The following is a 24,726-nucleotide window of genomic DNA, read 5'->3' as shown; positions in this document are numbered from 1 at the left end:
GATGAGTTTCAAACTGCAGAATGAAGTTGCTTGCAAACTGATATGTAATGCTCGAAATAAAAAATCGACAAGCTAAAAATAATAATAATCATACCTTCAGGTCTGATGATCACCAGAACTCCAGATGACAATTATATGAAATCTGTGACACAGGTGAGATTACTGATGTTAGCTGAAAGCCTGAATAAAGCTCTGAGTAAGTTGTGTAAATACGCACAGATCAATGTACAACAAAAATATGTGAGGATAAATATCAAATATATATTATCTATTTCTCTGTACTTATCAATTACTTAAAGTAAATAGAAATTTCCAAGACCATAACTAATCAGATCATTCAAACCCCATGGCTGCTGTTGTCTTGTGGAAGGAGAGAAATAAGAGAAGGGTGATCACAAGTGAGGACAAATCAGCATAGCAGGTGGAGCAAGACAAAGCTAAATCCTTAACAGAAGATAGAACAAACGATCTACAAGTGGAAGTTGTGTATCCAACGCGCTGATTTTGTTTTGCTACTGACAGAAGAAAAATTGCCATTTGTTGGATTATGACATTTCACACTAAACAGAAAATGTACAATATAGCATGATTGGAATGGAACCCTAACTGCACTTCCAGTGTGCTGGTGCAATACAGTCTGTTGAGGTTTATTTATATTAATTTCCAGTTGCAAGAAAAAACACTGACTGGATTACCATAGAATGGACCATACTCACAGAGTAACAGGATTAGATACAGCAGACTCTGAAAGAGTTGGCTCACATTCTTATTGTACTTAAGTCAGCACCAAGTCAAGTGATCAACAGTGAAGACTGACCAGCATGTGGACCCACACAAGGCAATACTCCCAATAGACCTGCTAGTTGTATGTGCATGTGGCATTCCATTACAATGATTTTGCTATCGATACCTCTCATCTGTTTGCCTTTAAGTTTCTGAGACGAAACTATTGCAAACCAATTAAAGGACGCTAGGACAGTCAGAGCTTGCGTTCTTATGCAATAAAACCAGCTACAGTAGCGAAATAACTGTGTAAATCAGAACACTTTAATGTTCTATCTTGGTCACTTCAATTTCATCAGAGTACACATTTCCCTAACTACAAATATGTACTCTACGCAAGAACTATCACTTTTTTATCGCATGAAAGTAGAATGTGATATAAAGCTCACATTTCTCAGAGTAGCAATTCACAATTGTACTTGTATTCTTTCAACAACTATTGTAGTTCTTGTGCGAAATGCTGGCAAACTTTAGGGTGTGTTTAGTTCATGCCAAAATTGGAAGTTTGGTTGAAATTAGAACGATGTGACGGAAAAGTTGGAAGTTTATGTGTGTAGAAAAGTTTTGATGTGATGGAAAAGTTGAAAGTTTGAAACTAAACTCGGCCTTAACTGAAAAGGTAAGAAGAAGAGTCAGGCTCTTCCAAGATTATGATGCAATCATCTTTTTAACCTTAGACATAGATTACCACTCACTGGATGAAGCATGGAAAAGTTACGAGTAAGACATCTAATGATGCATTTGTTGTAGTATATCTTACTAGCAACTTAGGCTCTAGCTAATCAATAGTATTATCGTCTTGAAAATCCAGCAATTTGTAACTTATTTCTCCATTAACTAGTCAGGAATCTTTCCTACATTTATCGTTTCTGCGCCAAGGGATACCAGTATTAAGTTGGCATCGTTCCTCAAAATGGGCTACAACCTTTATGAGCTCAGAGCCTTAAAGGCAGGTGTAAAGAGGGACATGTCTAATCTTTGACCACAAAAAAATGAATTAACCCAGGAACCAGTGCCATCGTGGATAAATGAATCCCATTGACATAACTCTCCAGCAACAGGTAGAAATAACTCAAGGAAATGAGCAGGTACTTCTCCCTCCCTCACCACAAATATAAGTGTTCCAAGCATTTAAAATTTGTCCACAAATATAAGAATTCTAGAATACTACTTATTCATCAATTATATCTCATCTGAATTTCTTCCCATCCTGCCCCCAACAACAACCATCTCTCCTTCAATAATGGACACCAAAGTCTTTTATCCTCAATCTTAAATCTACTAAACAACTTAGAATTGCTTATATACGTGGACAGCGGGAGTACTCTACAAACATAATCAATGCATTATGGAACACAAATTTATAGGATTGAATACAAGTAACCAAGCCTACCAGAGGGGGGTGAATGGTAGGGAAAACCAAAAACCCAAAAACTTTTAGCGGAAATAAAAGTTACCCTCAAATCGATGGAAATCTCGACGTAGTCCTGTCGCCGCCGGCCGGACCGCTCACACGCCGCCGGTTAGTTCGCCTCCCTGCCGCCTGAACCCGAAGAAACACAAATCGAAGAACTCTCAAAGTAGATGACAACTTTATTGCTTCTCTCTGTGTTTACAAAGTGCACCAACAACACTCTTTACAAAAATTTCGACTAAACTCGAAACCCTAACTAAACTAGCAACTCAATTGCTCTCAAAAACGATACCAGGAGGCTACCTCTCTCTCTATTTATACCGAAAACCTCCTACTCAAAGTAGAAGAACAACTCCTAGTCACACTAGGACTCTATCCTCAATTACCAACCAAATTACAATTTACCAAATTGTAATTCTCTCAAACTACAGCCGCACGCATCTCCTATACCGGCTCGGTCTCGGTCTCCATCGCACGGGACGACACCAACTCGGCCTCTCTACCTTGCCCTCCAGGCCGACACGGTCTGTATCCAACCGAGCCGCTGCATCGCTACCTGTTTGCACAGAACGCACACACATGCATGCTACAGTACCGCCCGTACTGTAGCACCATATGCCAGCCAATCACAGACACGATCAATCACACATATATGCATGCTACAGTACCTCGCCGTACTGTAGCATCATATACTCTTCCTCAGTTTTACTCCAATCCCCTTCGCGAACACCGACGCTTGCACGCATACCTTGTGAAGCCTGTTGCGAAGATCTCTCCTACACGGTATCCATCCACCGTGTGGCATCTCGTATCCAACTTCGTCACCCGGTATCCTTAACAGTCTGGATCTCAACTCCTCCCTGAGTTTAGTCCCGATCCCCACCGTTGACCGAAGTTGACCTCCAAGAATCCTGACTCTAGTCACCTTCTCACATGGTATCCCGACCGCAATAGACCTCTGCTCCTCCCTGAGCATAGTCCCGGTCCTCACCATTGACCAAGGCTGACCTCAAGTCACTTACACACAATCAGACAAAACAACCGTTTCTGGGCACAGATATCACAACCTAACCCACATTAGTCACACGCACTCACACCAACATCCACACATACTTTCAAACCAAATCTTTGATTAAATCATTTGCATAGCCAATTGTTCATCACAAATATTAATTATAACAATGATTTCACAAAAACTATTTAAGACACCATGTACTATAACATAAAAAAAAGAAGAGGTGGTCAGAAGTACTTCTTTCTCATAAAATTTTGTCTCGAAGATCTGATTTCCTGAACAAAGATATGTTTTCCTTTGTACAGGACAGTAGGACACGTATAGACCTAAATGAACAACTGAAAAGTCAGGCAAGAAACAGAGGCCGAGTTTAGTTTCAAAATTTTTCATCAAACTTTCAACTTTTTCATCACATAAAAACTTTCCTACACACATAAACTTCCAACTTTTCCGTCACATCGTTTCAATTTCAACCAAAATTTCAATTTTAGCGTGAACTAAACACACCAGAAATGGGCCAGAAACTAATATCCTGAACCAAATACAGAAAATGAGTTAGACAAAATGTATTTCAGTTTTGACACATGGAAAGGGGCCATCCAAGTATCCAAGTAAGATCTTTGCTCGATACAGTTATACAGAGGCAACATAACCTGCAATCAGCAGCAGTAATGCACATGAACAATTGAACACAGATGCTGATTTACCTTTGAGTTCCAGAACGAGACAGATGATGCCACCTCTCCAGCCATGTTGGCAACAACATCCAATAGAGTACCAGGAAGCGCAGAAAAGGTGTCAGGGAACACACATACAGACAGAGGCAATGGTGGTGGTCTGGTGGATGCCTATCTTGTTGTCGTCCCGTCCCGTCTCGTCTCCTCCAGGCAGATATGGCTGAGAGCTCCAGTCCATGCCGCGCACACGAGCTAGGCACGCACGCGGCACGCTCCTCGTCGTCAGGCGACCTGGCTGCAAATCCAAGCGGGGGGTCCTCTTCAGGTGTTGTTGCGAGTCCAATCCAGCCGTCGCCTCACTCTCCCCCACTGGTGCCCTTCGGCGCGGCATTTCGTCAAACACCTCGTCGCCATGCGGTGATGCATGCGCGGTGCGCCCGTGCCGACGAGCAACTTGGCAACAGGAAACAGTCCTCCTACGACGAGTGGCCCAGCACTTTCGAGGCGGCGGCGGTGGATGTTTTCTGCCTCGGATCAGCTTGCCCGCACCGCCGCACGCCGGCGGCCGCGGCGGCGGCGGACGGTTTTGCTCAGACAGAGACGGTGAGGGTATGGCCCGTGGGCCGCCTCTCCACCATTCTCCCATTCTTGGGCCGTCTACCGATCTCCTATTCTCCCTTGGAATAAGTTCACCGGAGGTCCCTCAACTTAACAGCGAGAATTTGCGAGGTCCCTCAACCATAAAACCAGAAATCTCTACCCCTAAACTATACAAAACCGTTCACTCAAGGTCCCTAAGCAGTATATATGGGTGGTTTCGCTGACGTGGCATCCTAGTCAGCAAATAAAAATTTAAAAAGTGCGTGGGGCCTACATGTCAGCTGCACATATTCTTTTTCTTCTCTTTTTCTTTTCCTTCTCTTCTCTTTTCTCTCCTCTCTCCTTTTCTTCAGCGAGGGAGGCGGCGGCAGGCGGAGCAGCGGAGGGCAAGCGGGCGCGAGCGCGGCCGCGGGCAGAGAAGCGGGCGACGGGGCGCGTCACATCACTAGACGTGTCTATGAGCCGCCTCACCGGCGAGCTCTCACCGGCCATCACCAACCTCACGCAGCTCGAGCTACTCATCAACCTCACCTCCAACGCCTTCTCCGGGAGCATCCCCGATGGCCTCGGCTGGCTCTGGCGAATGTGGTATCTCAGCCTATGCAACAACGCGTTCGCCGGCGAGATACCTGACGTGCTCCGCAATTGCACCGCCCTCGATGTCGCGTACCTCAACAACAACCTCGATCGTCGGCGGCGTTCCACGGTGACTCAACGCGTTGCCGAATCTCACGGTGCTCCGGCTCAGCCACAACTCGATCTCCGGCCACATCCCGCCATCGCTGGCGAACCTCACGAAGATCGTGCAGCTCGAGTTCGACCAGAACCTTCTGGAAAGTTCCATCTCCGACGGCTTGTCACGCCTCCCGGCGCTCCGCATGTTAGCCTTGTCGCAGAACAGCCTCACCGGAGAGATCCCGCAGAGATTCTTCAACATGACGTCGTTGCGAGGCCTCACACTCGCGAACAACGTGTTCCGCAGTGAGCTCCTAGCCGATCGACGTGGGCGTGCACGGACCAGCACATTCCTCCCAAGTTCTAAACGCAGATCAAACCATACAAGTGTAAAACTTCATCACCGAATTCGCATTTCTATCTACTCCACGATTCGGACGTCAACTAGCGATAGCACTGTAGTCTGTACCATGAGTTCACGACCCGACACCTCCAGGCTCTATCCCTAACCCGAGTAAGAACCAAAAGAACCCACCAAACCTGGACATCTCGAGCGATTCCCACACGGATCTGCGAGGGCTAGCGAATCTATCGACACTACATAAATCAGAGTAAGTCCAAAGAAGCACCTTGTGGCGGAGGTGCTCCTTGGGGATGCCGGAGACCATGCTTATCTCGCCTGGCTTGATCTCGACGAGGGCGTCGGACGCTGTCGCGGAGAGCATCCGCGCCGGCGCGGGAGACGATGAGAGGAGCGCCTGCCCCAGGGAGGGGAGGCTCCGCAGGAGCGGGGCATCCATCTCGTCGGAGCTGTACGCCGACCGATGGCGGCGGCGCCTGGGAGTTCTTGGACAACCTGACCAACTGCAACGCCTTGGCTGAGATATTCCTCGACGGCAACATGTTCGCCGGCGTGATGTTGAGCTCCGTCGTGGTTCCATCCGCCATTGGCCGATTGGCGACCTCACGCAGCTACTCAAGCTCGACCTGAGTGGTAACTCGCAGCTTGCTCCGCGCCGCCCGCCGCCTTCCGCGCCCGCCTCCTGCCCTCCTCTCCTGCTTCTTCCCCACGCCCCGCCGCGCCCGCACCCGCATATGTCCGCCTCTCCAAAGAAGAGAAGAGAAAAGAGAATATGCAGCTGACATGTGGGCCCAAGTACTTTTTTTAAAAAAATTGCTGACTAGGATGCCATGTCAGTAAAACCGGGCAAAAATACTGCCGAGGGACCTCCGGTGAATGGTTTTGTATAGTTTAGGGGTGAAGATTTCTGCTTTTGTGGTTAAGGGGCCTTAGAAAATCTCGCTGTTAAATTAAGGGACCTCCGGCGAACTTATTCCTTCTCCCTTTCTTGGGCCAGTGGTCCATTTTGAAACGTCAAATGTTTCATCCCTCAAAAAAGAAAAAAAATAAATTTCACAAACTAAGTATAATTCCACCAAACTATTACAAAACGGCAGGTTGATGTGTTGGAGTATATCATAATCACAGATTGAACATTATGTGTACTATGTAAAACTACATATCTACTCTCTCTCTCTCTCCCTAAATATAAGGGATTCTAGTTGTACCAAAATCCTTATATAAGGGATTTTAGTTGAAAGTGACAGGACGGAGGGAGTATAAGCGTATAAGTTAGTACGGATTAATAAAGTTATTATTTTTACAAAGTTAGAAAGCTATAGTTTTATTATGTTTGTAGTTTTGTAAAAATAAAATTGGTAATAAATCTCTAGTTTTGTGATTTTTTGTTTAAGCAATCCCTCCGTTTCTAAATATTTGACACTGTCGACTTTTAAGCACATGTTTGACCGTTCGTTTTATTTAAAAACTTTTGTGAAATATGTAAAACTATATGTATACATAAAAGTATATTTAACAATGAATCAAATGACATAAAAAGAATTAATAATTACTTATATTTTTTAAATAAGACGAACGATCAAACATATTTTAAAAAGTCAACTTTATTTAGAAACGGAGGAGTATATATTTTATTTTTTTTAAAAAAAATACTTAAAAGAAAGAAAGGCGTCTCTTGGTGGCGTGGCGGGCCGCGCAGCTGCTGCACTCCAACTCTCCAAGAGAGAAGGAATCGCGACTTCGCCGCCGCGGCCGCAACACCGACTTCGCCGGCGGCGGCGGCGATGGGCAACGCGCAGGCTTCCGCCTCCTCCACCAGCTCCCCCCGCTTCTCCATGGCGTCCAGGTAGTACCCCCTGGGCATCGAGAGAGCCTTCCTCGTTCTCGCAGCAGCCACTTCAATTCCCCTTACTCGATTCTCCCCTCGCGATCTCACTCGCTCTCGCTGTCTCGTCTCGCCGCGCAGGGCCTTCTCGAGGCAGGAGCTGGACGACCTCCGCCCGCTGTTCGTCTCGCTGGCGGCGCAGTCGCAGACCGGCGGCCGTGCCATCTCCCGCCCCGTCTTCCTCGTGAGCACACCACCACGCGTCCGTTACCGTTGAATCGAGGTTCTGGATCTGGGAATTCCAGTTTACGGAATCTGACACGCGCTGTTGATCTTCGCTCGCAGGAGTATTTCGGGATACGTGGGGCGCTCGGGGATCGGCTGTTCCAGCTGGTGGCGAGGGAGAGCGGCGGGGGTGAGGGGGTCACCTTCGAGGACTTGATCGTCTCCAAAGTGAGTTGGTGCCTTCCTTTCTCCTACTTCTCAATTCATTCGGTCCGTTTTGTTGTTCAATTAGGTGTTGCAAGTGTGAGTTTTAGTGGATTGGACAAATTTATTAGGGCATTCTTGCTTGATTTCTTAGTGCTAGGAGCTCTTTGCGTTCAAAGGGACAAATGTGCTTCGTGCCATATATTGTTCGAAGTTTAGCTAGAATTTATTAGAGAAATTCGATAATTTGACACTTTTCTGTTACAAATTTGCTTTAATTTACATTTGTGCGGATGACATGTGTGACCATCTGGGTGAATGAAAGTGGCCCAGGATGTCAAATAATTGAAGCCCATTTTAAGAAGTGCCAAATTATCAAATCTCTCAATTTAGAGAATTATGAACTTTCATCTCTTTCTTTGCAGTTTTTTAGCTTTGTTGCATGCATGAAATTGTTAGTTCGACTTGATATCATGTTTCATTAACAGTGTCAGTGTACTAGAGCCTTGGATTCTGTCCAAAATGGCAAACACTACAGCAATGGAAATTGTTTTGCTTAACCATACTTCATAGGGTTTTATCTTTGAAACCTTCTACCTCTATATAAATTTAGTCATGAGGTGATGTAGTTTATGTAATTATTTCTTGATTTATCAACACAAATGTCTCTACCCAGTGTTCTAGCGTAAAATGGATATATGCCATATTTTTTATGGATACCAAGTGCTTTCAAACATTTTATTTTTATTTTTTTTCTTGTTAGGTAATGTTTTCTTTGTACAATCTACCATGTAGGCAACATACGAGAGAGGAACTCGAGATGAAGTTGATGAATTCATTTATCAACTATGTGATGTTACAGGAGATGAAGTCTTAGAAAGGTACTGTCGACTGTTCTCGTATAGACTGGTCTTCTCATGGTGTGTACTGTCTATAAATTTGTTGCACTCTTCTGATCCAAATTAATTTATGTGACAAGAATTTCTTCTTTGAAGTATTCTATCAAATACTTAGATTTATTTTGTGTTAGGTTTTATTATTAGCTCTTCTGTTTTTTTATGATCCGTTTACTCTTCTTCTTTTTATGAATGGTCATTTTACATTTGCCTTTGCTGTCCTGGATTGCCAGGTCTGATCTGGAAACTATCTTGGCATCTATTCGTGAAACCATATTTTCAGAAAATAAGGAAGCTGGGGAAGGCTCAAACAAGAGGACATTTGAAGCATTTATCAACTCTGCAGTATTTTCAAAGGATGCTGAAGGAGTCGCAAGGAAGTCTATGTCGCTATCAGACTTTAGGAGCTGGTGCATTCTCATTCCATCCTTGAGGAAGTTCCTTGGAAGTTTGTTGATGCCTCCTGATTCAGGTCTGTTTTTCCATTCTGTGTATTCCCTACAGCAGCAATTTGAAAAGAAATGTCTTTACTGCATTTTTAATAGACTCGACTGCATAGTCTAATTAATTTGTATGATCAAGTATGATAATTGTGTTAATCGGACTAGCATTATGTTTATCTCATACACATATTATTCCTCATTTTTAGAATTTACCCTGTTCCAACTTCCAACCCCACTCAAATGGTGAGTGTAGCTTTTGTGCAGACTACAGATGGTGTTTAGGGGATAAGCCTCTCTTTCACAAGTCCTGCAATAGGAATTTCTACGTCCCTCACATGTAATTATGTGTATAGGCAGGACAAAAGATTAGAAGAACCCCGAGACCATAGAAATCAAAGAGTGTTAAGACATCATTTTCTCTTACTTCTATTCTGTCTATTTCTCAAACATGCATTGTTTCCGGTCATGCTTGGAATGGACATGTACTAGGCCTGTTTTAGGGTACATATACATCTGGAATTACATAACCTGCATACTTTTATTATCGGTTGAGGGAGATTAACAATGGACGTGTTGCCAAGAGGTCATGCATTGAGACGTCACAGCGCATAGCTAACTTGACAGAGGCTTAGGGATTTCCTGTGAACATCCCAATCTCACAATAACAAAGGAAGCTAAAATGGATCAACATTCAATCTACCATCCAGTTTAGTAAGTAAGAAACCTGTGGTTGATTCAATATTTTCATGTGTACAACAAAGCCAAGTCCTGCAGGTGAAATGAATATGCGAGTTAACATAGATCTTTTTCACTTCATTTGGTAATTGGGCAGTTTCTAGTGGGCATGAATGACTGAATGAGTCTGAATGGTGTCAACTGGGCACATGGTGTTGGCATGATTGCACCAGTCTGCTGGAACAAGATGGACAGTTGGTGTAGACTGTAGGCTGCCTGTAGAGGGCCTTCATCTTAGAACATTCCACCGTTATTCAAAGTGAACCTTTGATCAAAATCACCACAATGCTTGTTATTCCTCATTGATATGATCCTACTGTACCCTTGCTTGTACCTTTTGAAACAGTGTCTCTATTGGTTAATTTGCATGCGATCTTTGATTATGCTATACCTTTTTTTAGTGTTTAAGCAGTCTAAAACAATTCTTCATGAAAATATGTGAACTCTGAAAAGACCATATCTAACCTGGATATGTATGGTGTATCATGAGCATGATTTGTGTTATTCTGTAGGCAGACCAGGCTTCCAAGTACCAGCGCTTCATTACCTAGAAAACATCTCCCCAGATTTGCTACTTTTAAATAAAGAGTATGCTTGGCATATTGGAGGTGGTTTTTCACAACAGGAGGTGCAAGAATGGAGGCTTCTATATCACAGTTCTCTTCATGGACAAAGCTTCAACACTTTCTTAGGCAATGTAACGTGAGTACTCTTAAATATTGGTGATTCCATTTGATATAATAATACCCATTTCAAGACTATCTAATTCTAAATAAAAACTACACATACAAACTAAATGTCATGATAATCCTTTCGCTTGGTCTATCATATCTGATATACCATCATGATTTTCCAGTACGTGAATAATCCCTGGGAATGTTTGTCATTTTATAGGAATGGAGATGCACAGACTGTTATCATCGTTAAAGATACTGAAGGATTTGTTTTTGGTGGATATGCATCACATCCTTGGGAAAGGCACAGTGATTTTTATGGTGATATGAAAACATTCCTGTTCAAGTTATATCCTGAAGCATCCATTTTCCGCCCTACAGGAGCGAACAAAAACCTCCAATGGGTATGCTCTGTTCAATTTCAAGTGCTCTCATATGTATCTATGCTCGGCATGTCAAATTTAAAGGAGTAAACCTTATGTATTTTTTTCCAGTGTGCCGTGAACTTCAGCTCTGACTCCATTCCAAATGGCATTGGCTTTGGAGGGCAGCCGCATCACTTCGGTTTTTTCCTATCCGCAAATTTTGATCAAGGGCACTCATTTACATGTACCACATTCACCAGTCCTGCCCTTTCAAAGACAAATAGGTTCAGGCCAGAGGTAATTGAATGTTGGGGCATACAAACGAAGGGGGCACTTGATGAAAAGGCAGAGCTTGTCAAGGGGACAGTCCTAGAGAGATTCAAGGAGGATCGGAACATGCTGAAGCTGGTTGGTTTGGCGAACGCGAGTGATTGACAGCTGAAAGAGGATCACCACGGCAAATTCCTGAGGACCCTGTACAGCACAATTTTACAGAAGAAGATAGATCCTTATATACGATTGTCACTGCTGAACTGAGCTTTATGAAACTTGTTTAGCTGCAAGTTGGTCTGTACTGTGTGTTGTGGCTGTATTAGATCAACTTCAATGCCGAATTCGAGATATGATGAGAGAGAAACTGACTGTATTTTGAAACATTGTCTATTTGTTTGTTAATATAAATGTTGACTGCTGAATATAGATGTATGACATGTACTTTAATAAAAAGATACTCCCTTCATTTCTAAATATTTGACGCTGTTACTTTTATAAACATATTTGACCATTCGTCTTATTAAAAAAATTAAGTAATTATTAATTCTTTTTCTATCATTTGATTTATTGTTAAATATACTTTCATGTATACGTATAGTTTTACATATTTCACAAAATTTTTTTTGAATAAGATGAACGGTCAAACATGTGCTAAAAAGTTAACGGCGTCGAACATTTAGAAATGGAAGGAGTAGTTGGAATACGTTTGAACTGAGGATTCCGAAGAAATGAAATGCCAAAACAAGAGAAAAAGGGGACATGACAAACTCCGAAACAACGAACGGCATAATGGGCATCGATGACAGCATAGCCTGACAATCACTGCACTTGCGAAAGTACATGTACATCTATGTATATATATGCCTGTAAATAGTAGACAACATTTTTGGCATGTCCAGGATCTACCATATAGGGCTGGGGCTAAGTAAATTATGTGCTGGGCCAAATTATTATTGGACCAGGAGATATTGATTTGTCCATTAATTTCTTCTTCAATGGGCACACGGATTGTACCAGTGCAGGGTAAGCTATCCGACTCAGAAAATGAAATTACGATGTACATTCATCATCTGCATGTAGAGCCACAGCCAAAATTTAAATTTCAAAACTTGATTTTTAGAGTAAAATTCAAAGTTTATTTTTCAGCGTGGACTTTTAAACCTTAAAAAAAACTTTTGCTCATAAATTACTTTTTAGTAGCTTAGTTCACTTCTCCATGGCCGTAGGTCCAGCAAATTTTAAAAATCCGTTTCTACACAGAATTTCCACAGCCAAAATTTAAAATTTAAAACTTGATTTTTTGAGTAAAATTTGAAGTTTTTTTTATCGTAGTTTATTTTTCAGCGTGGACTTTTAAACCTTAAAAATAAAACTTTTGCTCATAAATTATTTTTATAGTAGCTTAGTTCACTTTTCCATTGCCGTAGGTCCACAACAAATTTTAAAAATCCGTTTCTGTACAGAAATTTTCGACCATATAATAATTGTTCACCTACAGTCCCGAATACTGTAGCATATCACTAATCTCACTAAATTCTTGTTAAAATCTCATCTACATATGTAAAATATTTGTGAGCACCAGAATTTGAACCCTAATGGGTAGAATCATGCAACTATGATTCCACCACATCATTGTGTTTCCCTCGCAATCCCTTTTCGTTTGTTCTTTCCTCCGAAAATATATTTCAGGAGCACATCATGTAGATCTCAGATTAACCAATAATATAACCTAGATCTGGCTTGAATTACTATGTGATGTGGGGCCACATAATTCTACAATGAAGATGCTCGAGGTTTAATTATGCCATATTCGGGCAAAGATCAAATTACTCCTATTTCATTTTGATATGTTCAACTAACAGAGCGTGAATTATCAAACATATCTGAATAGATCACAATAATTTAGATATCTGAACATAGCAAACCATAATTACATGTATCTAAACACATCTGTGTTCCACATGACCAGCACATCTCATTTCGGGAATACAACAAAGTGTACAAAATGCTGCCGAATTTGAACCATGCAATCTCCTCATGCAAACCGAAGGAGATATATCAACTTATCATGAATCAAGGACCACCAATCAGGAGGGCATAATGTGCACAAGAAAGCTCTCTACAGATGACATCCTAACCATATTTGTGAAGAATTTGCAGTGCATGTGAGATTCGTGATAGAAAGATACTTTGCATATTGGCCACTTTGAAAGGGACAACACCTAAGAAGATCACTACATGCTAGACCTAAACATATGTACATTGACCACCGATATTATTTGTGCCAGCATATCGCGTGAAGCTTTGTATTGCACAATAATAACTCATCAAAGCTTAGTACACTAGTTCTTCTCTCAGAACCAACAAGGCCACGTTATCAATAAAAACTCATGTAGCTAGAGCCAGGGCCACGGCCAGCCCCTGAGCTGATCACTCAGTCCGATCTGATCAGACCCAACTCTCTTCAATCATCACTGAAACATGCATATGCCCCCCATTAATAACAAGATGGACCCAAACACAGAACTCTCAAGGAAAATAGAACATGTATACTTATGCTCCTTTCACATGTAGTCTCATCTAACTACTTTACAGTAGACGCGTTTCCATTATCTACGTGCCTGTACGGCAGGGTCCAGCTTCAGTTTCACCTCTCTTAGAGTTGAAGCCAACTAAATGGTTTCAGGTTCATAAAAAAAAAAGGAGTGAAGTAGACTAGTGATTAAAAAATGAACTAGAGGAGTGGGTTAGGGTTCAGGACGCTCCATAGCTCTACTCCGAACTTCGCTTTTGGAGTTAGATTTTGGAGTTGGAGCCTTAACAAACATATCGTGCAACTAAAGCATTTCATCTTGCCATTAATCTTGATATAATTTTATGCATGATTTCTTCCCATATGTTAATTCTTCATAATCTAACCAATTTATGCATTATTCCTTCTGTCTTCAAATACTTGTTACAATGGGTACTATTCATCTTCAAACTGTCTTATTTGAAGGAAATGAATAGATATTTAGAGTGTGTTATATCCTAAATATAATCATGAACTTTCATACATCATGATCTAACCAGGGGCGGAGCTAGAACGAAAAGATGAGGGATGCCACTCGCTTGCTTTACTCTATTTTAGACTGATATAAGTACATGAGTTTGGATTGAGGGGGTGCATATATGGTGAAAATAATTAACTATAGCTTAAAAAAATTTCTTGACCGAGTTCTTGGGCATCCCCTCTCCTATCTAGCTCCGCCCCTGGATCTAACCATAAAAAAATATTAATGGTAGGGAGTACAATTCACCCCATACTTGGGCCCTGTTTAGTTCACACCAAACTTCCCCAAACTCCCAACTTTCCATCACATCACATTACATCCAAAACTTTCCTACTCACATAAACTTTCAACTTTTTTTTCCAAACTATCAACTTTCCCCAAACTTCTCCCCAATTTCAAAAACTAAACACAGCCTTGCTTCAGCCAGAGTCGGGGCAGAATCCCAAATGCTCAGAATGCCTACCTACACATTGCAAAACACATGCAGATGATCAGATGGTGGGTTGAGTGGCATGCAGAGTTTGGAGCACCAGCACCTTCCACCACCTTGGTCCCTACTAATTAAGTTCCCTCCTCTGATATATCTTATCCCTATCTCCATCAATAACTGTACGCTTTATTCCATTTTTTTCATCTACTCCATGAGTGACAAGATGATGAGGATGATCAAAGCATATAGATAGCATCATGGCAATTTGCAAAACATTATACCGGTACTTCCACCACACTCAAAATAGAACAACTTCTAACCTTTAAAATTTGTTTCAAAATACAACTTCTCCACTTATGTACATTCTCTTATCAATCAATCATAACATTTTACCATTAAAATTCTCTAAATATCTCTCTCTTCAACAAATCATAATTTTCACCAATTTAATTTCATCAACTTTTTTAATAGTCTTGTTTAACCCTAAAACTACTTAGAAGTATATTTTAAGATGGAGGTAGCAGTAGTAGATACCAGTGTGGCTTGCAAGGACAGAATTGGGTAAAGTGCATGCTAGGGGACCAGGGCCCATGGAGGGCCTGCCTGACAAGGCGATCTGCATCGGCAAAAGCCTAGCTAGAGTCCAGAGAGAGAGTGGAGGCCCACTTGGAGATGGTGACGTCACCAGGCATGCACACGAGGTTCAGGTGTCACCGGACAAGGGGACCCACCTGCAGGTGACGAGAATCATTGATCATCACGCTAGCTAGCTCCCCGCTGCTGCTGGTCCGAGGCTTCACCCAAACTACGTCACTCTAGCTCTAGCTAGATCGATCATCGATCAGCTCAAGGAAAGAGATGAAAGAAGGGGGGTAATGTAGCAGTGGTTGATCCGTGGATCAGTCTGCATTCAGGTTACTGATTGGGCAGCAGCAGAGAGAGAGAAGCAGCAGTACAAGAACGGTGTGACGCACGTACCCGATGCATGCATCCAGCTGACAAGATCCAACGAGGCGTGTATCGTGCATCAGCATGCACAGTGGTTAGCCTGGTGGTAGTACTTTCTTCGTTTCAAGATAAACAAATTTAATATGAAATATAACATATGCTAGCATTGTACGTTCGTAGCTTTAGAATCCATCACATCTCATACTAGGTTAGTTCCTCTCCAAGAAAAAAATCCACTATAAAATGGTACTACCTTCGTCCTAAAACAAGTGCAGTCGTGGATATCCGTGTCCAACGTTTGACCGTCCGTCTTATTTGAAAAATTTATGAAAAAATTAAAAAAATTAGTCACACATCAAGTACTATTCATGTTTTATCATCTAATAGTAATAAAAATACTAATCATAAAAAAGTTTCTAATAAGACGACCAGTCAAACGTTGAACGCGAATAGTGTAAAACTGCACTTATTTTAGGACGGATGGAGTAGAGTACTACTAGATCGGATCAACATAGTTGGTTCACACAATAATATATTACTATATTTGTTTTCAGAAGTAATATCTCTATCTTAAAAAAGTGTAACTTGTTTAGATTCGTAACAGTAGAACGTGTATAATACAATCTTATGTTTGACGGAGGAAGCAGTAAACAAAGAAGCCACAAGGGGTAAGCTTATACGTACCGTAGTGACTGAGGTGGACAATTAATCACCGTTTCCAGCGGCATTATGCATTGCAAAGCTGTGACGATCATTCGCGCGCTGTGCAAAGTGTGTACCCCAGCAGCATGCGAGAAACTTGATGGCGTTTTGCTCCGAGGTCCACATGTACAGTAGAGATCGGGGACCTCATCATCACCTTCACTTCACCCCTGTGTGTGGCCCGCGCGCGTGGAGGAGAGCGCTGAGCTAGGCTGGACCGCCGGCCGGCTAGCCGGGGACCCCTGCCTCCGGCTCGCCGGCGCGGCGGCACGTGGACACCGGCGCCCGGCCCCAGCCAGTTACAGCACGCGTGCCTGCAACCTGCATGCCTCCTCCTCCTCGTCTTCGTCGTCGACAACCCGCCTAACAATGGCAGCAGCAGGGGACCAGAGAGAGATATATGTGAGATCAATTCATCAATGGAGGAGTCTAGCTAAGCAAACATAATGCAGCTTGATTAGGCCCCGTTTGAGTTTGCTCAAGATGATAAAGTACGGGGCACGCAGAAGGAGAAAACCTCTAACACGTGATTAATTAAGTTTTTATTACTATTATTTTAAACTTGAGAAATGGATTTGTGTGATATTTTAAAGGAAAAAGTACGAATTACCCCCTGAACAATTGTGGTCGGCCGAATTACACCCCTAAACTTGAAAACCGGACATTTTACACCCTCAATTATCGAAACCGGACAAATAACCCCCCCTAAATACTGTTTTGAGTGGTTTCGACTAGAAATTACACACGTGGCGCCAATGTGGCAATCCAGTCAGCAAAACAAAATAAAAAAACTCCCTGAGCCCACTTGTCGGACTAATTCTTCGACCCAATTCCTTCCGTCCGGCTCTCTCTTGCGCATGCGCTCGGACAAGGAAGCCGTCAGCGGAGGCGGCAGGCAGCCGGCGGTGGAGGCGGACCTCGCCCGTGCAGTGGGTGGCGGAGGCGTACCGAGCAGCCGGCAGCGGAGGCGGGCCTTGTCCGGGCGGCGGGCGGCGCAGACGAACCCGGCAGCAAGCGGCGGAGGCGGACCTCGCCTGGGCAGCCAGCGGCGGAGGCGGGCCTCGCACGGGCGGATGGTGGCAGAGGCGAACCTGGCAGCCGGCGGCGGATGCGGGCCTCGCCTAGGCAACTGGTGGCGGAGGCGAACCCGGCAGCCAGCGGCGGAGGCGGACCTCGCCCGGGCGGCTGGTGGCGGAGGCGAACTTGGCAGCCGGCGGCGGAAGCGGGCCTCGCCTGGGCGGCTGGTGGCAGAGGCGAACCCGGCAGCCGACGGCGGAGGCGACTAACGCGGAGCTCGGGCTGCAGGCCGGTGCGGGACGAGGGTGACGGCGATGGGGCCAAGGCGGCGGTCCTGACAGCAACGACGAATGGGCTCCTCCTCTTATGCTCTTCTCTCTCTCCTCTCCACGCGCGCCGCGGCGCCGGCACGGCCCATGTGGGCGCTGCTCCAGCTCTCGAAGATGGATCATCCGGGGTGTTGTCGCAGCCGGCGCGTCGCTCCACGCCGACTATCCGCCATGCATCTCCTACCTCACCTTCGCCGCCAGCTTCGTCGACCCCCGCCCTTGCCACGACACCGAGTCCGAGATACTCGGCACGGTCTCCACCGACATCCACGCCACGAGCGGCGACGGCCTCGTCCTTGTCTGTTTCTGTGACTCCCGCAACCACGTCCCCACCGTCGGGAGCCGCGGCGGCGAGCTGATGCGTGAGTGGTCCGCGAGGAGGCAGTCACGCGAGCGGGACAGTGCCGGCGCCTGGTCGGCCTCCGCCTCCATCGTCGGCCGCCACTGCCTCAACCACCGGCTGCCCCAGCAAGCTTCGCCTCAGCCGCCTGCCGCCCGGGCGAGCTCCGCCTCCGCCGTCGACCGGCTGGTCCGCCTTCGCCTGCAGAGCCGCCTGCCTGAGCGTGCACGCGGGAGAGAGAAAGAGAGCGACCGGGGAGGCGGGGAGAGAGAGGGGTATGACCGGTTGTAGGATCGAAATGTCGACTAGAGGGGGGGTGAATAGGCGATTTAAAACTAAATGACACATAATCAAAACTAACCTAAGTTGCTAGGCTTGGTGAGGGTGAACTCTAACTAAGCAACTAAGTTATGTTTTGCAAACCTAGGGTGATAGTGGCTCAATTATATCTCTAGGAAAGTAAATCACACTCCTATGTCAATGTTTAGCAATTCTAGGGTGATATGATATCAAGTATGTCTCTAGAAATGTAAATTGCACAAATGTAAATGCGACAATCAAATGAGACAAGGAGACGAGATTTTTCACCGAGGTTCGGAAACTCGCCGGTTTCCTACTCCCCGTTGAGGCGAGCCCAACTCCACCGCTCAACCACGAAGCCACCGCACGCCCCCTTCGTCAAGGGGTGGACAAGGCGGGAGCCGGCCCACGGAGAGGACTACCCAAGCTCGATCACTAGGGTAGTTCTTCCTTCACTCCGAAGGTGGTGAACTCCAAACCACTCACAAACCGGCGCCGGGCCTCCTCCACAATCTTCTCGGAGATGTCACCGGGCAACTCCTCCACAAGCCGTCTAGGAGGCGGCAACCTCCAAGAGTAACAAGCAATGACCCGGCGTGGAGATGATCAATCAAGTGCCACACTAGCTCTACAATGGAAGCAAATGCACTTGACTCTTGGCTAGATCAAATCTCTAATACACTAGATGGATGAACACAAAGCTCAAGTGGGTGTGAGAGAGGTGCAAGGGGTGTATGCAATTGAATTGGGTGCCAAGAGAGTCCCCTTGCTGCTGGTGGGGGAGTATTTATACTCCCACCCACCAAAACTAGCCGTTGGGGGCGAAATCCCCCAATCATTGTGCTCTACCGGTCTGACCGGAGGTATGTGGCCGGTCAGACCGTGCTACTCTGCAAGGGCTAGAAAACTAGCCGTTGAAGTGCAGTCAGAGGGCCCCATCGGCCTGGCCGGTTAGACCGGCGTTGAGTGGGCGGTCAGACCGGCCTCGGCTCGGTCAGACCGCCATCGACTCGGTCTGACCGAATACGGCTCCGTCGACTCTGTATCGGCCACCCCGAGTAGCACCATCCCGGCCTCTAGGGGGCCGGTCTGACCGCGCATGGGCCGCCAGTCAGACCGGCCTTATGCACCGGTCAGACCGCCTTCTTGCGGCCGGTCAGACCAGCCAGGGCACGCCGGTCAGACCGCCACTATGTGGCCGGTCTGACCGCCCCTGGTTAGGCCGAGCCCAGTGAAATTCCAAGTGATTGTGTGTGTGAGATGAAAAGGGAGCACAAGTCTAAATGCATAATGACCTAATGTGGCAATTAAAATCATCTCTTTGCTAGGTCATTACCCCTCTTAATATTACAGCGAAACTAAAAAATAAACTAGCAAATTTGATCGCCCTTCACCTCGATCAATTTTAAAACTAAAACACTACTTTTACCGTTTTCTTTTCTTCGCTTCGCGCCATCAAATTTTAATCCATCGATAGTCATCCATGCGCACACATGACGTGGACCTAACTTAAAATGTATAACTCAAAGACAACAGTTAGTCCACAATTAGTGCTTGTCATTAATTACCAAAATTAACACCAGGGGCCTAGATGCTTCACCGGTGAGCCCAAGGGAGTTATTTTTATTTTTATTTTTATTTGCTGACTGGATTGCCACGTGGGCGCCACGTGTGCAAACTTAAGTCAAAACCGCTCAAAATAGTGTTGAGGGGGGTAATTCGTCCGGTATTAAAAGTTCGGGGTGAGTAATGTCTGGTTTCCGGGTTTAGGGGGTAATTCGGTCGACCACCATAGTTTAGGGGGTAATTCGTACTTTTTCCTATTTTAAATAAACTTTGATATAAAAGGTTTTCACATGAAATACAATATTGTTTGACAGTTTGAAAAATGTGTTAACAAAAAAATCGAGATAAAACTTGTATTTTAGTTAGAAATAAAAGAGCGGGGGGCCTTACTTATGCCAGTCTGCGTGCCGAACTGTTCCGGTGGGGAAGGAGAAGACGACGACGAGGAGCAGCAGTGAAAAGGACCAGCTGTTGCTGCTGCTGCGATGATAATACGATCGATATGATGCATAGCCCCGTGACAGAAACTGCGATATGCAACTGTGCAAGAGTGATGCATCTACACAAAAGTTGTTCTTCATCTTGTTACCTGCTGCTCGCATTGCATTGCTGCTGAATGCTGACGATGATGATGAGTGATGACTGGTCAGGTTCGTGCAGGGACAACAAGCGGCTGACTCTTCTTGGTACTGATACAGTGCAGCTGGGTACGTACCTGTCCCGGGTGCTTTTCTAGCTCATCCAACTGGATCGATCTTTCTTTCAGGTACCCCTTGGAAGAGACCACCAGGATAAATATAAGTTAATTTGGTGTTTTCTGTTCACGCAAGAAGCCAACAATAATGTTACAATTAAAGAGATGTCATTGGTAAAAAAACGGAGATCAGGCATATGGAAATTATTAGCAGAAGTGTTATATTTATTGAGTTTAATACACCAACTACAACTAGCAGCTTAGCTAGAAGATTAAGCCAATGCGAAAAGTGAGCCGCAGTTTTAAAGAATTGACATCTTGTCTATATGTCCATATCATGAATAAATGAAGGATACAAAGAAAGCTGTGGCTGATGAACTGTAGAAACATGAATTAATTAATTAAAAATTCTATACAGGTAAAACCTTTATATTTGTACATTTTGAAAGCTAATGATGGAAAATAAAGAACAATGAGAAAACCACAAAATCAACTTAGAATTAAGTTTGACAATTTAAATTTGGATTGTAGTCAATAAGGAGCAGTTATCTAATTTGAGTACCACAATGCTCAAACTCAAATTTACTACTAGTTCGGTTAGGGACCCCACCCCACCTTCCATGCTTCATTAGTTCCTCTTAATACAAATAATGCAGTTACAAATTGAAATGTCAGGATTATGCCCGTACCCAGTAGGGGAAAGTTTAGTTTTTAACTTCAGCAAGCGACAAAAACAAGCTGAATATACCGGTTAATTAGTGACAAAAACAAAGATATTACTGTACTTTCTCTAATCAAACTTATATGATGTAGCGAAAACTGAGGTTAGTTTTTCCAACGTCAAATGTTTTTGACTAAAGAAAGTACTTAACTAACATGATGCAATAGAGCTGGACTCCATCAATGCAATTATCATCATGTCACTATTAAATACTCCCTCTATATTATAAATCGTTTGTTTTTTTGTCAAACTTTTTTTAGCAAATTATAGTAACATTTCCAATAAAAATAAACTTTGTATCAAAATATATTCGATGTTGAATTTTATGAGACTAATTTGGTATTGTAGGTATTGCTAATTTTTTTTATAAATTTGGTTAAATCTATAAAATTTTGACCAAGAAAAAAAATCAAACATCTTATAATATGAAACGAAGAGAGTATTAATACAACTGGCAAGTCCGCCGTATGAGGGGAAAATCCTCACCTGATCACACCATTGTAACCTGTGTGTGTTCATCCTTTTTAGGGCCTAGTATCAAACTCTCACTTTCTCTTTCTCGTGGTACTCAGGAGGGCCTTGCTTCCACTTTGTCTCCCCCCTTCACTCCTATAGGAGAGTGTACTCTTTAACCCTGACAGAAAGTGAGTAGTAGTAACATGACAGCAATGCAGGCCGGCCCTGCGACTGCGAGGGTAAAAAGGCATCTGAAAACATACCAGTTTTTCTCTGCCATCATCTCCTCCCCTGCCCTTCTCTATCACGTCAGTCAGTCTTTCTTCAGTGCGCCAAAACAGAAGAAAAAAAAAAAAGCTCCAATCTTGAGATCATCTGCACCTCTCCTTTACGCATTCCCACAGCACACACCAAGATCTGTTCAAAAGATCTCAGATTTAGTCGCACCTGCATGGTACAGAAATTTAGGCAGTCGTCACAATACTGCAACATGACCATGCATTCATGCAGAATGCTGTTACAAGTACTACTACTATAATGTTTATCATTAACCTGGGAAATCTTACACAAGAACGCTAATTATGCTAGTACTTGCCTACTAGGTCCAGGACCCATCAAGATCATGGCACTGAGGCAATAAGATCTGCTACAATAACAAAAGTTTATTTTTTTTCATCTTCCATTGAATCAAAGCAAAGAGAGGCCAGAAACTAACCTGGATATATTAGTAGTTGAGGACATGTGTGCATTAGCCGCGGGCCACGTAGAATAGACATCACATTGGGTATTAGTTTACATCAACCAGCGACAAGCCACCACAAAAACAATCTTCGAAGTTCGTACATCTTAATTAAACCAACACCATTCCTAATAATAAAGGTGTTGTATATATGCTCCCCACGTCCATCATGCCGTTCAAGGCTCTTGGTCATACACACATACATCTGCATGATCCTGGCAAATATAAAAACGTAAGTACGTGGCCTCATGGAAAGGAACAGAGCCACACGGAATAACATAATGAGGAGCATTAGCATGTGTCCCCTTATCTAGAGTTTTATCTGAATATACAATTCTCCATAAGATACCAAATTCGTTCATGTGCATGGAGAAACACAAACCTGAATTATCAAACGATTGGGCAGGTGAGCTGCATGATTGAAGCTTGTAGGATGAAGAACCTGCTGCGTGGCTCCCTAGCTCCGATCCTCATTGCCACCTTTAAATATGATGCACTTGGGGCAACAATTCACAGCCAGTGCATGCATATGCACTGTCCAGATGCTATGCCTTGCCTGCAGATGGGTACCAGTTTAGTAGTTCTGATCTGGTGTGTTCCTCCACTCTTCAACAGATACGTACACAGCTATACAACTGAAAGTACAGTACACTGCATCATTTCTTCTTGGTCAATGTTTTGACAATGATGCAATTGTCAATGACTATATTATGTAGTATATGTTTAACTACCATCAGAATCAGAGGCCCTGTTTCATAATTTTCAGGCAAATCCTTCCACTGAGTTTTATAAGATGCAACGAGATTAATGCATGCCCTTTCTTTATTTTCAAGAGTCTAGTATTTCACAAGAGTAGAGACATGCATACATCAGCTGAAGTTCAGAACATAGTAGTACAAGGTACAGACAACCTATGAAACATGAACTACGAAATTTCTCTTTTCGAAGATTAAGAAAGAGTCGAAATATCTTGAAATAAATAATAAGCATAACCTTCTACATGATATAAGCATAACCTTAATGAATTAACTAACTTCTTTTTAAATTAAAATAAAAATGGAAAATCTGGCCTCTTAGCATTCTAAGGTTAAAAATCTAGTTTAAAGTTAAAAAAAACCGTCTTTATGTAAATTAGGCTCCATCATTTGCATAAGACTGCAATCGAGTAACCTCCATGACTTTTCTTGACAAGATTCCATAAGAAAACATGCAACTTGAATTTAATCATGCATGTTTTCACAGCCCAAGAGATGCTAAGCATAGACTCATCATGCTGACAGAGAGATTTACTATAGTAGTTTAATAAAAGTGGAGTATTATATATCATGCATGCGGTTAACTAATACTACTGGAGTATTACATATGCAGCAGATGAAGCCATGTAGGTGGTGATCTTTATTGCATATCTGATACTACTATCTCAGGCCCTGTTTAGTTTCCACACGAAAATTTTACACCCTATCACATCGAACATTTGAACACATGCATGAAGTATTAAATATAGACTAAAAAAATAACTAATTGCACAGATTGCGACTAATTTGCGAGACGAATCTTTTAAGCCTAATTGCTCCATGATTTGACAATGTGGTGCTATAGTAAACATTTGCTAATGACAGATTAATTAGGCTTAATAAATTCGCCTCGCTATTTACTGCCGGATTCTATAATTAGTTTTTTCTATTAGTGTCCAAATATCCCATACGACACCCTTTATAATACTCGATCTGACACACCAAAACTTTACACCTTGGATCTACACACCCCCTCAATGTGCATGCATGCACAGAGAAAACAATAGCAGAAAACTTCTAGGGATTAGTAGTGACTACGAGGACCAGGAGTTGTACACGCAACAGCAGGGGGTGAAGGAATTGGGGACAAAAATCTGCATCACCCCATTCATGAGGTTATTGGAAATTGGAGAAGGGGGATCTCTGCGCAGGTCCAATCTTGATCCTATTTCCCATTTCAATGTTAGAATATTTTGACGTTTGGGAACTTGGAGCCCCCGGCAACACCAAGGCAGAACAGGTAATGCCAAGGCCACGTGAGATAATAATAATCATGTATTTGCTCCAATTTTCCTGGTGCTAGTTAGGCCAGGGTAGAAGAAAACATAATGTTTAGATGATACTGGTATTTGACATATGATCTGGATGGGTGATATTGTGCTAATTGAAAATAAGAAGCAAATAATAAAATTAATGGAGCAATTACCTATGAGGAGATCCGTTAAATCACCGTTATGATTGGATTCTGGACA

The 24,726-nt window shown here is 43.5% G+C and overlaps 1 protein-coding gene across 2 annotated transcripts; it reads left to right on the top strand.

Moving 5' to 3' along the window:
- Positions 1-7,198: 7,198 nt before the first annotated feature.
- On the top strand, positions 7,199-11,546 carry LOC127758247 (uncharacterized). 2 transcript variants are annotated; one of them, XM_052283875.1, is made up of 8 exons: positions 7,199-7,371; positions 7,492-7,594; positions 7,696-7,803; positions 8,575-8,660; positions 8,909-9,147; positions 10,366-10,555; positions 10,748-10,931; positions 11,022-11,546. In XM_052283875.1, exons 1-8 carry the CDS (start codon positions 7,310-7,312, stop codon positions 11,325-11,327), a joined length of 1,278 nt encoding a protein of 425 aa, XP_052139835.1. In that variant the 5' UTR covers positions 7,199-7,309; the 3' UTR covers positions 11,328-11,546. The 2 variants fall into 2 exon arrangements, with proteins under 2 accessions (XP_052139835.1, XP_052139834.1); XM_052283874.1 differs by having other exon boundaries at positions 7,492-7,612.
- The last annotated feature ends 13,180 nt before the right edge of the window (positions 11,547-24,726 follow it).

Source organism: Oryza glaberrima, chromosome 12 (assembly GCF_000147395.1).
Source record: "Oryza glaberrima chromosome 12, OglaRS2, whole genome shotgun sequence".
In the NCBI taxonomy this organism is placed as follows: domain Eukaryota; kingdom Viridiplantae; phylum Streptophyta; class Magnoliopsida; order Poales; family Poaceae; genus Oryza; species Oryza glaberrima.
Note: the sequence above shows the minus strand (reverse complement) of the source record. Positions and strands in the feature narration are given on the sequence as shown.